We start from the raw sequence: 14999 nt of genomic DNA, 5'->3' as shown, positions 1-14999 counted from the left end.
GATATTGTCAACTTGGTACCAGACTTCTTTCAGGTTGCAAGCACAATAATTTGAAAATATATCTCGAAAGACAAAATTATTGCTCGACCAACAAAATTGTTCTCCACCACTTTTGCCCAGTATAGCTTTCCATAGTTTTTGAAAAATAAACGTAAGCTGACTGAGATTGCATTTAAGCAATTGTCTTTTTTTTTTTTTTCAGTAATGTAAAGGGATGAATCGCAATTTGCATGTGTAGGGGTATATCGGTGGTGAAAACGGACTGGGCAGGACGAGGCCGCAAAGTTGTCAGTGGTTGTTACGCGCGGTCATGCTCTCTTGAGCTGTTGTTCCTTTCAACAGGGTGTGTTTGAGTAGGAGGCCAATTCAAAACTCTGTGAAGCTTTAGCGATAAACGGAGCTATAGTCATGTCGTCCCTCTTTGAAGACGTAAAAAACAAAATGATTGCTATTAAGGCAAAGACAGAAGAAGCCGTTGAAAGAGAGCATGTCGCAAGTTCGCAGCTAAAAAAACAGAAGCTAGAGATCGCTTCCAAAGATGACGAAGCTGCGGGATATCGAAGACACATTGAATTTTTGCGAAAGAAACTCGAAGAGACGCTGGTCGAAACAGACGTAAAGGGAAGTAGACTCAAAGAGCTGAATGATAAAGCAGATGCTGAGGCTGTTAAGGGAAGGGAACTAACTTATGCCGAAGTAGAAACTGATGAACAGCTTCGAGAACTCGAACACCAGGTACAAGTGGCACAGTCCGCCGCCGAGACCGCCAATATGAGGTTGAACGAAGCCCAGAGAAAGCTAACTGTTATCGAAAACGAACTGTCTCGCTCGGAAATTCGCAAGGATATGGCAGTGAAGCGAGTAGAGGAATTGGAAGACATGATACGTAAAGCAGGAGAAAATCTTCGCAAGCTTGAACAAGAAGATGTGCGTGCTAGCGAGAGAGAAACCGATAGCCAGCAAAAAATTCAAATTTTGGAAGAAGAGCTGAAAGCACGGATAGAGAAGTGTGAAGATACTGAGAGATTGGAGACCACTAAATTGCGCTTAATCGACGATTTGACCACGGACATAGAGTTCTGGAATTCAAAGAAGCTCAAACTGCTGAATGAAATAGACGCTCTGGAACATATGGATTGAAACTTCTGACTTCTGACCGTAGGATTGTTTAGTTGATTCGTGAGCAAGAGAGAAGCGTCGCTTCCAATAGTTGTTCTTTTAAATTTAAAAGGAAATCAGATATGGATTATAAGAAAGTCAGTTTTGTTTATAAAAAGGTTTGGAATACTGCTGTTGCATGTTGTTTATGTACGTGAGAGAACTTACAAGTTTTTTAAACATCTCATTGACAAGAGCTATGTACACCATGCTGTATTCTATGCAGGTCTACTTGGAATTTATGTTGTGGTGGCCATGTCGTTGTAAAGATCTTGTGCTTTTTCAGAATACGGGAATACTGTCTTAGCTTGTGTTTGTATCTTTTGCAAAAAAGGGTTGCCACTTGCAAACAATTGACCTCAGGTTGAGGATCAATTCCATGATCAGTGTAATTGTTTCAGTGTAGGGTGAAAGTTGCAAGACATAAAGTATTTCCAATACGACCTGCATGGAATGCAACTTGGTGTATGCTAAGGACCATGGAAATGCATCTTGGCTGTGTTGTTATTATCATGGAAAACTAAGGAAAGCATTTCCACAAAATGCCCCTCACCTATGTCACAATGCGAAGGGAAACTAAGAAAGAGAAATAAGAGTTTCTTCTCTATAGATGGTTCTGTTTTCAATGATGTTTTAAAGATTCAATTTTTAAACAGGAAAAAGTTACATTGTGAATCTCGTTGTCTTGTGAAAAAGATTTAAGGGCCATGTGCTAAAAGTTTCAAAGAGTATTTAGTTCTTATATTATGTAACAGCGATACGTAATATTTTCAGAGCTTGGATGATTGTTTAGCATCTATTACTGTAATACATGCTAAGCAACTTGTGTTCATATGTAAGCTGTGGCCAAAAATTAGGCCTTTGATATTTCAAGGCAATTAAATGGTGTTTAAAACAACAATAGCATTTTTACTGTGTAACTGTATTCAACCTTATTCCAAGAATCAGGCATTCAGTAATTGAATACCAATAGGTCTTGTTTCTCACTAGGAACATAAGTAGGGTTGGCACTCTATCAAAATCATAAAATTCTATGTCTGTTTCTAAGACCTGCTGAATGTCCTTGAATAGGCACCCACACTCTGATAAGCTCCCTCCATATTGGTCATAATGTTGAACCAGCACCCTTAAATAGTACGGATACAAGGAAAACCTGATTCTGTTGCTGCTTTATTTGTAACTGTTACAATAATCACTGATAACTGATAATAATAATAATCAACCCCTTAGAAAAATTATTGATAAACACCTGGATGCTTATTCAAAGAAGTAGGGTTATTCGGTGAAAAATACAATTGCTGTCCCTTTGTAACTCCCATGAGTGACCAAGATAAAATTTCTCCTTACCACATCAAAACAGTAGGGGCAAGTACTAGTGCAATCTTGGAAGTGAAAAGGTTAATGGTCCAAGAGTAATTTTGCTAAGTTAAAACAATGCCTGGTCATTGCACGGGTTTCATCAGGGGTCTACTCATAGGCAGACTACACCATGTGTTTGGTTAATACTTCTTCATATGAGAAGAACAAACTCTTATGCAACCACACAAAATCTGTATGGGGTGTGAATAAAGCTTTGAAAATTACTTACCTTAATTATATCTCATTTCAAATATTGCAGTAAAGTTAAATGAAATGTTAATAGCCAATAATTATGAACCACCAACACATGGTGTGGTCTGACTTGTCTCCTGCTGCCTGTAAGACCTCTTACTCTCCTCAATCTAGCTTGCATGCTTTCAGGTTTGGCCTTATGCAGGGTTTTGGACTTTTTCAGGAACCCAGTTCAAGGACTTTTTAGGTCATTGTTAAGGACCTTGGCTCTCAAATTCAAGGACCTTTTGCATTAAAAAAGAGTTAATAGATACAAAAGGATACTGCTCTTTATCACATGTCAAACATAATTGGATGCGGGATTTAAAGTAAAAACCTGTTTTTGCAATTAGTGCTAGAAACATACACTTTCAACACCAAAAACAAAAGAAACCTTCAACTTTGATTTATCTGCACTTATTTTCAAGGACTTCTAAGAAATTTTCAAGGACCTGAGAGGGTTTTCAAGTCCTTGAAAACAAAAAAATTAAATTCAAGGACTTTCAAGGAGCATGGGAACCTTGCTTATGGCTCTTTCCCTGCTGGTAGAGCCACCTCTCACACCATTGACAACCAATTGTTGAAAAATTTATTGAACTGCTTGTCATTAATTTCCAAATGCCTGTCAGTGTCTGCATGAGAGGAGGCAAGTGAAAAAAAAAAAAAAATTATAAAAGTACCTGTACAACAAAAATTTGATCAGTGTCATGGCATTTTTTCTGTATCACTGCATAATGGACCTGTTTCCAACATAGGGGCAATTCATGATTGCTGGTCAAGGGGAACAAACAGAAACTAAATTTAAAATGCAAAAAGCAAGAAATAGAAAAGACACAGGAAACAGACTTGAGTTTAAATAACAATCATATTTTATTGTTCTTCTTCTTGACAAGCTTAGATGATCCCAATCTGCAAAATAATGATAAATATGACATTAAAAAACTTAGAATTATTTTCCAAAGTAATTGCATGATTCATTCTGTAACACACCTTGTTGGCCACATCCAAAGCATCATAATCTGGAGCCAGTCTAACATATGCTTTCTTCTGCCCATCAGGTCTAGAAAACGTGAAAAGCAGTAAAGAACAATCGTGCATAAATTTCCATAGAGCAAGAAATAGAACAGAGAAATAGCTTGATTGATAACACACTTCCATACATGTTAAATTTAGGTTAACCCTTTAATCTTTAAGACAGACCAAAGTTTAATTACTCCTCCCTAAGGTGCTACAGATGAATCACTCCCAGTTGAACCTTAAATATCCACACCTCGATCATCTGAATTTCTCCATTGTAGGGACTTTTTCTCTGGTACCAATTTTTCATGAATATCTATTAGTCATGATCAAGATCTTTAGCCATATCCTTTTTAAAACTACAGCATTGAAAAGTGAAGCAAAGGCGATGTTCTTCTTTAAGACAGACTTACTTCAACATACTAGGCCGATGTAAAAACATTTTTCATTAATTTTAATTGTCAATACCCACATATAGAGGTATTCACTAAGGGAAGTGAAGATGTAGACCACATCATTTTCAAAATGATTTGCAAATGTTTTGTTTCAGGATTAAATGTCACTTTCTTGATTTCATCAGTTTTTGTTCCTCACTAATATTCATATTCTCCATTATGCAGACCCTGGATTATCCAGACTATTTCATCTAGTCCCAATGATACAAGTAACCAAGGTTCAACTGTATTACGATCACAAGAATAAAATAATTGGCAACCTAAGAAACTTTTATCTTTGAACATATTCTCCTTGTACGCATCAAAGGAGATGTATGAGTAAGAGAAAAACTTACAAAACTTGAAAACCTTATCAATCTCAAACTTCAAGGAGTCAGTAAAATGTGATCTAGTCAAAGACTATTAGCTACTTATGTACTTATTAGCAACTTATATACTTATTAGCAACTTATGTACTTATTAGCAGTGTATTGTTTTCCAGTTTACTGTAATCTAGTCTCCTGATAATTTCTGTAACCTTTTTAAGTACTTCTCTATTTTGTAGTTTATAATTATATAGCTGTTACTAGTTGCCATAGACATTGTGCTCTTCTTATATTGTTTAGTATTCATAAATAACTCTAACTATTTTAGACTTCCTTCAAATCTTAATAATTCCGTTTCTTTTTTCATGTGTGTGTGTATGCATGCGTGTGTGTGTGTGTGTGTGTGTGTGTGTGTGTGTGTGTGTGTGTGTATGTGTGTGTGTGTGTGCGCATTTGTGCTTCAATCTTCTTGCTGACCTGTATTATAATTTTATTTAATGCCGATGTTAACTAGCTGCCTGGCTCTGCTAGCCCCTATGGTTATTGCAGGCTGCTAATACTCCAATTATATTTCTAATAATTTCTTTCAATTTTGTAACTTTTTTGGTTAGAGCAAGTATGAATGCGAGTACAAATATTCTCCTTGTCAGTATCAAAGGAGATGTATGAATAGGAGTATGGAGAAATTGCACACTGATGTAAGGATATAGAGAGTTAAGGTTTATATCAATTCACAGCTCAATGTTTTCCAAGTAAGTTTAATTTTTCCTTTTCCATGTCCTATAAAAATTTTAACCTGAGACCAGATGAACAAAAGAATCATGTTGGATTGAAAACATTTTAAATCAAAAACAAATTTAACAGTCAACGATATAACAACAAAACAATTTACAAGATGAAGGCAGGAATAATATTGTTATTTAAATACAGAAAATGTTCTTGGGGCAGTAAATCAAGATTTACTTGTCCCTGTAAGTTCTCACTGACAATCAAATTTACACAATTGAATACTGTTCCAACAACAAAAACAGCCTAGAAGTGTATATGAATTCAAACCAAGAACTGCATTTACAAGCAAATTCACTGTCTACTTTATCAATGTTGGTTAAGTGACAATTGTGTCCTGCACATATCATTTAAACACCTGGGCCCTCTATGTGGTAGTGAGTTGAACATGTGGTAAAACAGCAGAGAAAAAATCTGGAAATATTTAGAGATAATTTTATAGTTCATTAAACAACAGGCTCCGGTTGTTCAAAGGGCGGATAACGCTATCCAACGGATAAATCGCTATCCAGCGGATAAGTGTTACCAAAACGTACTGCGCTATCCACCAGATAGAGATTTATCCAGTGTATAGTATTATCCATCCTTCAAACAACTGGGGCCTGAACTAAAAAATTGGTTCTTTGATCCATTCACTCCCAACATCCCATTAGTAACTCTCCTTACTGTCTATTTGTACAATTCTTATAGTGAAAGTTTGGAGAATTTGGTACTGGATCAACTAATGATACTGTAATTGGAATTGTTCTTTCATCTCATTACTTGTCTCCTAGATATTGTAAGGAGAAATTCTGTTTTAGTCACTCATGTTAATTAAGGGTTATGGAGGAAATAGACACTCTACAGATGATGTATAGTCAAAAACATTAACGTGTACCTGATTAAAGTGTTGACTTTGGAAGCATCAATGTCATACAACTTTTTCACCGATGCCTTGATCTGGGGCTTGTTAGCTCTCACATCAACAATGAACACAAGTGTGTTGTTGTCTTCAATCTTCTTCATAGCAGACTCGGTGGTCAGAGGATGCTTGATGATGGCAAAGTGATCAAGTTTGTTGGTCCTTGGAGCAGAATGCCTTGGGTATTTGGGAGTTCTTTGCAGGCGAAGGGTTTTGGGACGATAGAAGTGGACATTTGTGCGCACCTTCCTTTTCTGTGTTCTTTGAACACCTTTCAGTACAGACTTCTTCGCCTTTTGGGCTTTAGAAGTCTCACTGGATTTGGCAGAGGCACCAGATTTAGACTTTCCTGAAACAAAAACAAAAACAAAAATTCAGTACGAGTTCTCAAACCCTGGATTTTTTCAGCCAGTCTAAATGACCTTCTTGTCAAAAACTGTCATCCCCTTAAAATTAGCATTGCAAAACAGAACTAAAATGGCAAGACTCCCATGGGAGGCTCTTCAAGCAGGGCTCGACACTAACTTTCACACTTACAAGCCAAGTGGCTAGTGAACTAAGATGTTGCGACAATTTCAGCTTGTTTACTAGCTGAACTGGCCAATGGAAATCGAAAACCACTGGCCAAAACTGAATTCTACTAGTCTGCAGCTAGTTTGCTACTGTTGATGTCAAGCCCTGTTCAAGGGCAGTAAAATCATTCAGAGCACAAAATATAAGTAGTTAGAAATTTAAACAGGCAGAGGAGCAACCAATTGCCAGACACAGTCAAAAGTATATGAGAAAGATTCCAAAACCCCTTACTATCAAAATAAGGCCATGTGCAAAACCTTTCTCTCAAAATAAGTTTTATCTGTGAGAATATATAGGACTATCCTCATATTTAAGGCTTTGAATGTACCTCCACTTTAATGCAGAGGCACATGGTATATCCACAGCAGCCCATCATGGAAGGCATATGTTTAACAGAACCAAATTCAAGTCCATGATTAATTTAATTAAAAAAGGGTGTTAAGAGTAATCCATTGTAATGTAGTATTTGTAAACACAGCTAACTAACGATTAACATTGATTGCTATTGAAGAGATTACACTGCTTCAAAAACCAATACTTCTCAGAGATTCCCTTCCATTTGACCAAAGGAATCCAAGTAAGAGTTGCCTTAATAGCCCGACACCTATTTTCTCCCCAATATCAAAATACAAATTCAGCCCATAAAAGCTAACAGGGACATAAAGAAAATGGCAGCACAGACTGAATTTAACACAAGAGCAAGCTCCTCAAACGAAGGTCTGAAATGTAATTCTCCTGAGAAATGAGAAGATGTACCCTTCAAAGTACTACATGTCTCCGAGTGTGGGTTGGTACATTTGCTGTCCAAGACTGTTCCCAGGAATTTTTACAGAGATCAAAAAACCCAACTGCTAATGATAAATGATGGATCAGACAATAACTTGGTTGTGACAATGTCTGCTGATTCTTCAAAAGCTTTTGAACTAGCCTCAAATAGTGGCCACATCTCCCATCTAAGTAACCTCCACAATGCATGAAAAATGCAAAGATTGAAGCTAATATGGTTAAAAAACAGAAGAAAAATCCAAACATTTATTGGCCACACGTGTAATGCAACATCGAACAACAAATCCCTTTTCTAAAATATTTTTCCTACCGAGATAATCGCTCACAAGCAAAATATCGCCTTTATTTATTCATGTTACTGTTCGCGGTGGTGAAGTCCAAGAAGTGAGTACTACATTGAAAGAAAATCTCATACTTTCGATGTATGTTCTTACCCTTCTCCTTGGGCGCCATGTGTAATTCTAAGAGGAAGACCGACTAGCGGGGTGCACCCCTTTGATTTTCAGGGCGAGGACTGAGTAACCTGGCACTTGAGTCCAATCCAAATCGCGAACTTTTGGGGAAAGGCGAAAGAGGTACGCATATTACCTTGGTAAGCTTAAGAATACAGTTATGGGGTGATTTATGTTCTGAAATAAACCTAGACTAGCTCTTCACAAATTTTTCAAAATATAATTGCTAAAAAGTGCTTGACTCTGTATAAATCTTTTTGTGTCCTGCAGCTGGAGTCGTTCGCGATCGTTCTTTAATCAATGTGTAGGATAACTGCCTAACTGATCAGTTGAACCTCAATATACCTATATCTTGGGGGGTACAAGCAACTTTTCACAATTATCTTCGAAAATGTATTTTTTTGCATCTAATGAAGCTGTTATTCATTTTCAAACACAAGCGTACGAGAAGTAGGAGATTGCCAATGCCTACATATGTTTATCATGGTAGACAAATCAGCTTGAATTTTACCAGGCAAGGCTGATCAATTCAAATCCCTGTGATCCCTCGGACAAAACAAATGAAACAGCCAAATAAACTACATACTGGTTCGAAGCCCTCAGTCAGCAAAGAGGGCAGGGAAGTAGGTGTTTGACGGTTCCCGACCGGTCCCAGGCTCTCTCTCTTTTTTCGCTTTCCCTTATTATCTCACCTAGTCAACTAACTGAATGCTTTGAACAGGTTGGTTTATATTTCAGTCGATGAGTTCAGGAGAATATGAACTTGGAAAAATGATAATTAGATAGATCATCGTCGAACGGTCGAAAAAATCCGAAGTTAATTTGCTGCTTGAAGCTCTAGCGATGTTTTCACGAACCGTCTTTCAATCATTTAGCAATCAGCTTTCACAAAATACCGCTCGTTTTAATGTTTGGAGAAAATCATCGTGCCCCTATGGAAAAACCGAATTCCTTGAATTAATTTAGTGCGGTTATTATTTTTTTTAAACCATCCTTACCTTAATTCAGTAAGCTTCACATTTCTCAAAGTATTTTTTGAACAAGCTAGAAAGGCGTTCGTCATTCCTAAGCTTTAATGTAGTTGACCTTGCTAACGGAAAATTAATTGAAGATGTTACAGGTCAGTGAGTAGATACAACTGAAAATATGACGAAGAGTTGTTTTTCTCATTTGTTCTCTCTTTTTTATTTGGTGATTATGCGTAGTTCAATCTACTTGTATATCAGCATAGTTGTTTGGTGGTTTTTATGATGCAGATATCCAGCTTCTTGTGGTCGATGACCGAGTCAGTGAGAATTTTTGTCAAGAGTGGGAAAACTTGACAAACCTGCTCTGAGAAAGATGGGATCCGAAAGCAGAATGAAAAAGTTACGTGGCAAGGACACACTTGGAGAAATAACTTCCTGATCATGCAGAATTTCCACCCCATACTACTCTAAAACAAAGCCGCAGTCCTGCAGGCAATTTATTATCATTGCCATTGTTTTCTTAAGCCAAGAACTGTGCGTGGGCATGATGAAATATGGGGGCTGTACGGGAGTTTTTCCTAACTTCAGAAGGAGTCGAACCCGAGTTTAACCTTCTTATTGCGAAAACAAAATATCAAGTACTCATGTGGCAAAGTAAAGATTTCAAATTAGAAAGAAAGCAATTTCTTATTTTATTGGATTATATTGCCAAAAGGTCTGGATAACAGAAGATATATCACGAATTTAAGAAAGTATTGAACAATTTTAAAACCTGTTTCGACAGTTCTTCTGTCATCTTCGGCTCTAATTTATACAAAGTACAAAGTTGAATATAAGTGTGTCACAAAATGCTGATGGAACAAAACAACAGTAGAAACAAAGATATGTCACGGTATTTCATTACAGGGAATGTATTGGATTAATATTTCACACTGGATGGTTAGAAAGTATAAAAGCTTAATTTATTATTTTCTGCTTAAACAACAGTGCGTACAGGGTCCGGTTGTAATGAAGCAGATGTAAGGTGTGAAAATGCAGTATCATGTGAATAAGAGGTGGTTTGCAACCAATCTCTAGAGACACAGGTAGAACAAATGCTGGTGTACGAACAAAAGAAGCTAATAAGATATCTATTACATATGATGCACGATCCTCGCAGTAGATAGCGCTATCTAAGCAATAGCGAAAAATCAGACCTGAAAAAAATCAGTGGTCAGTGGTTCGAATTCCGTACTGGCCTGATTTTTTTCAGGTCTGATTTTTCGCTATTGCTTAGATAGCGCTATCTACTGCGAGGATCGTGCATCATATGTATCTAATACCGCAGTACAAAATATATGAACTTCATATATTTCATTGTATCTCAAGATATCTATTGTTTACGTCCACCAATATGGCGACAATGACGTAACGTGCAAACCATCTATAATGGCTGTACTTATCATTCATTGGTTGGGTAAATTTACATTACAACGCAGATATCAGAAATTGTACGAATACCATTAAATTTTCCATCAGTGAACCTTTCAAACGAAACGCTGCCGCGGGTTAAATGTTTGTTATTTAACTCATGTTTGCGTGGAAAACCTACAAACAATAACATAGGTGCGGAAACAAAGTAAATTTCAATTTACGATGGGGTAAACACGGGCGAAATTAGTGTGATTCAAAATAAAGTAGTTTCATTAAATTTCCAAATTTGCTAACTGCATAACTTTTTTATGGCTTTATCTTTCATCTTAAGCTATCTACCTTGCCGAGTTAAACACACTGCTTGATTAACCAACCAGTCTTAAATTCCGGCTTTAATTCTGAGTAAATTTGCATATGTGGACATTTCGCGGAGAATATTTGGCAAGAAGTATTTGTAAAGCTTAGTAGCACCCCGTTGATTTCAGAAATGTTTGCTTTGCATCTTGGTAGACCCCCGGCTGCGCGGCAAGAATAAGGACGCAAACAAATTTAATGGTATACCGAACTTTTAAAACAATTGTTCACAAAAGATGTTTGTTAGTATGTCGTGTTAAATTTTGCGCAAAATTTTAAAGGAACAAGATAATTTCTTTCGTCAAGTTCACTTAAATCCTTTCACACCAGGACAAAGTTGCGCTCGGCGGTAACTTCTCGTTCCCCATCAAAAGAGAAGCAAAAGGAAACGAAGTGAAAACAAGAAGTCGAAAGGTCCATGTTCAGTGGAATATTAAAAATGCGTAGTTAAAAGATCTTAAGTCTTAAACCCGATCTTTCCCCATTCTATTTCAATGCGGCAGGTGATTTTAGCTTAGCGCAGTTAACTAACATAACTAAAATAACATTTAGAGATGTCTCCTATAGAATCATTGTTTTAAGAACAGACAGATTCGGCACTTTTCGCGTGGAAAATCCCCTTCATTTTTAGGGGCTTGAATTGTTCTTTTTTAAGCTCAAGGGCGGGAATATCACAGCCAACCACACCTCCACTGAACTAATTTACGATTTGCTTGGTTCTGGCGTATAAATATTTATGTAACTCGTCTTTGTTTGGCAGCTAAAGGCGGTAAACACGCATCTTAGCAAACACTAATTTGGCAAACTTATACTTTAATTTGAGCCAACTTGTTCTAATTGCTATCTATTTATCGCAATGATAATACAAAATTATACTTTTAGATAACAAACGTTTCTTGTACAGAAAAGCTACTGTAACACAGCCTTTTAACTTTTCGGCTGAGTATAGAATTGGAAATTATAAATTTTGTTTAGCTATTAGCTGCATACCTGTTTACGGATGTTTATATTTCATCTGAGAGACCAATTTAAGCCTCTGACCACTCTATAAAAATGTCAAAACCTTCCAGAGCCTCAGTCGACGCTTCGATACGTGGGTGTACTGTCGTGTTGAAGGGTATGGTAATTTGCGTGGAAACCGCAGATATACCTAATTTGCTGCATCATTAAGACACAAGAATTAAGCAGCCTTTTTTGTCGACCAATCTCCATATTTTTTGATAATGTACTTTTACAACTACTCCTAAAATAAATCCAGACGGAATTTGTTTGTTTACACGTGATAAAAATCTCATTTTCCAAGCCGTAAAGCATACGCAAGTCCTCAAGGGTTCACCTACCCCTCCCACAAAATGCTTTTCGGAAGTTTGTACATCTTTCCTTAAACTTCGAATATTCTGGTCGTATTTCCCTCGATTTCCTCACTTTCCGTGCACCCAAACTGCTTCTTGATCGATTCTTTCAAATGAGGTAACTCAAAGCACGACACAACTCCCTTGAGCGCTGTGCCCGTCAGCGCCACCACCAAAGCGACAAAATGGATTGGAAAATTTCCCGTGTAATATATTTCACCTCCATTCATCGCCTGAGTTAATGCCACGCACAGATAGGGCGCCCAACAGCAAGTGTGAATGATAAGAATCAAAAAATACACTTTCTGAGTGGTTCGCTCGCTTCCGCGAGGCGCGTAAATCTCGCAACGTCTCCTCATAGAGTCGTCTCGCTTCATTCGCTCCGGCTGAAAAATGAAAATGTCATAAATGTGCGTATAGAACGCTGCACTGAGCGGTAATAGGAAGCAAAAGGATAACACGGCAGTGGTGTACCAAGAATTGGTTACCAAATCGGGAAGACACTGGATCTCCGGTGAAGTCGGCCATGCAACATGCGGAGGAATGCTGATCAAAAATGAAAACAACCATACCATCGTAGCCATCAGATTTGACCTGGAATCGCTGAATATTCTCGGGAAAGCCATCTTGTCGACAATTGAACAATGCCTGCTGGTGGCAACTAGCATCAGGAACATAGCAGGAGCCAAGAGTTCCACCAGGCTTAAGGTTGCGCTGACTTTGCAGTAGACATCACCCACGAAATTTGTCTTACTGTGTATGGCAGACAAGATCCAGAATGGCACCACAACTGATGCGGTCAGCAAATCTACTAAACTGCTATGCAAGGTGAACAAGTCATGCACCTTCCTCAGTTGAGAATTCTTGCAAATTATTCCGACGATTAGCAAATTAGTCGCAATGGATGTTACTCCAGTAATTGTGAGAATGGTAACAAATGGTACTGACTCCTCGAGGGAAATATCCAACGGTCCTGTGGCCTTTTCCATGCTTTGAAATTTCAGATATCATCAACCAAGTGTCTTATTGGCTTTGTTGCTTGATAGGACGCAGCGAAATAATCACTGTGCGCGTATTTTTTTTACTCTGTTTTTATACTGACTAACCAATTAACAGGTGTAAGCTGGTCGCCCAGCAGGTGAGACAATATCGTGGAAAGGTGAAACGACTACCTATTGGCTGGACAAAAAAGTTGTCATGGTAACACCGCAGGGGTGTTTAAAATCCAGTCGGATCTCGTGGCTTTGACCAAGCTACAAAAGAGAAGCGAATGCCAGAAAACTGAATAGAAATGTGCCTGGAGCAGGTATTATAACTGAATTTTCTATCTATTTTCTTTCTTTTTTAAGCTATCAAAGTCCAACTGGAGATTGATATTTGCTACGCCAATCAAACTAATCTTCAGTCTTAAAATGTTAAGAAATGGAGCTCCTAATTGAATTTCGATATGATAATTGTTTTTTATTATCGATATTCCAAAAGTAGTGTGGGCAAGTAATAGGTTTAATAGGTCTTATCATAAGCAGTTTTAAACAAAGTGTAAAACTGAAACTTTAAAATTGTATGAAGTTTAAGATTCTTAATTGGCCGAGAAACTGTTAAGTTGAAATATACTGAGCTAATGTTATGATAAAAGTTTTAACAACCCCATAATTACATCTAAATATTTGAATTAGCGAGACGTATCCAGCTGTAATGCCTTAAAGAATATTTTTAACTTTCCATCATTTCTCGACAATGGTTTTAGGAAGGCTCAGACAAAGGATTACACATTTACGAAGTAATTTGGTTTTATCAATTGAGTCGATAACGTAAATCGTCCACCTTAAAGAGTTTCCGCTAAAGCTGACGTTTCGAGCTTTAGTCCTTCGTCAGAGCGACATTCGGTGGCTAATTATTTACATTATCAACCCAATTGATATAACCAAATTAACTTGTGATATACCCCCTACCAACGCAACACCACAATATTTTTTTAAACTTGAAGTTATCCTCTTTACGAAAGGTTTGGACACGTTGACGCTGTAGCCACCAGAAAGACAATTCAGGTCCCGAAATTACATCTACCTAAGCCATTGTGATGTGTTTCCTGGCAAGACTTTTCTCTCTCGAGGTACAAACCTCCACCCATGAAGAAAAAGAATTGCCGCATACTTAGAATAGCCGGGAAATTACAGGCTCAAGAGACATTAGGGTGCTCAGCCGAATCAAAATCTCTCCTAGCAAATTTTAATAATAATAATAATAATTTTATCAATTTCTATAGCGCATTTACCATGTAATGATCTAATGCGCTTTACAACACTGTGCGGGGGACTTTCCAGACTGCCAGTGGCAGTCAATCAACAAAGGAGAAATTTTACAGATGCCCCCTCCCCCCAATTCCCGGTTAACAGGCCAGACCACCTCACAGTAATCTCGTGATGTGGGTTCTTTAACGTCCCTTGCCTAACCAAATGATCTAATTGACAGATGCAAGATAAAAAAAAAAACAATTAGCTCTCAAAAGCATAAACAAAACACCTACCACCCTCGTTTTCTCGACTGAAAGTACTCTAAGCAGTGAAAGATCTTACACCCACAAAAATTCTTACTACGGTTAGCATTCCCATGAAACCTGATTGGTTCTCTTCATTGTTTCTCCCAAGTTGCTCCCTGATATAAGTAATAGGAAGTGATTAGTTAAAGTGGAAGTCAAACTAAAGCTCTACCATACCTTTTACTAACTAAATAGAAAATTAATAGAGTAACTTAACCGCTTCAGAATAACATTACGAGGTTGGTATTTCGGTCCTAATTATAGTGCGGAATATAGCTCTTTCTGGTTTGTCAGTGTTATCATAAGCAATATTCTGTAAAACTTTAGCCCGAGTTTCAAATAGCCTGCGC

At 37.5% G+C, this 14999-nt stretch overlaps 3 protein-coding genes across 3 annotated transcripts; 1 reads left to right on the top strand and 2 right to left on the bottom strand.

The window, feature by feature from the left end:
• The first annotated feature begins 317 nt into the window (after positions 1–317).
• LOC111339947 (tropomyosin-1) lies at positions 318–2059 on the top strand. The gene has a single exon (XM_022946689.2). It carries the CDS (start codon positions 409–411, stop codon positions 1138–1140), a length of 732 nt encoding a protein of 243 aa, XP_022802424.1. The 5' UTR covers positions 318–408; the 3' UTR covers positions 1141–2059.
• Positions 2060–3594: 1535 nt separating this feature from the next.
• On the bottom strand, positions 3595–8118 carry LOC111339949 (large ribosomal subunit protein uL23). Its single transcript, XM_022946690.2, has 4 exons — positions 8006–8118; positions 6189–6561; positions 3739–3808; positions 3595–3657 (listed from the first exon to the last, which is right to left on the bottom strand). The coding sequence occupies exons 1-4, from the start codon at positions 8022–8024 to the stop codon at positions 3643–3645; spliced, it is 477 nt and encodes a 158-aa protein (XP_022802425.1). The 5' UTR covers positions 8025–8118; the 3' UTR covers positions 3595–3642.
• Positions 8119–10779: 2661 nt separating this feature from the next.
• On the bottom strand, positions 10780–13204 carry LOC111339953 (melatonin receptor type 1B-like). Its single transcript, XM_022946695.2, has one exon. It carries the CDS (start codon positions 13097–13099, stop codon positions 12140–12142), a length of 960 nt encoding a protein of 319 aa, XP_022802430.2. The 5' UTR covers positions 13100–13204; the 3' UTR covers positions 10780–12139.
• Between the last annotated feature and the right edge of the window lie 1795 nt (positions 13205–14999).

This window comes from Stylophora pistillata, chromosome 13, assembly GCF_964205215.1.
Source record: "Stylophora pistillata chromosome 13, jaStyPist1.2, whole genome shotgun sequence".
Taxonomy (NCBI): domain Eukaryota; kingdom Metazoa; phylum Cnidaria; class Anthozoa; order Scleractinia; family Pocilloporidae; genus Stylophora; species Stylophora pistillata.
Note: the sequence above shows the minus strand (reverse complement) of the source record. Positions and strands in the feature narration are given on the sequence as shown.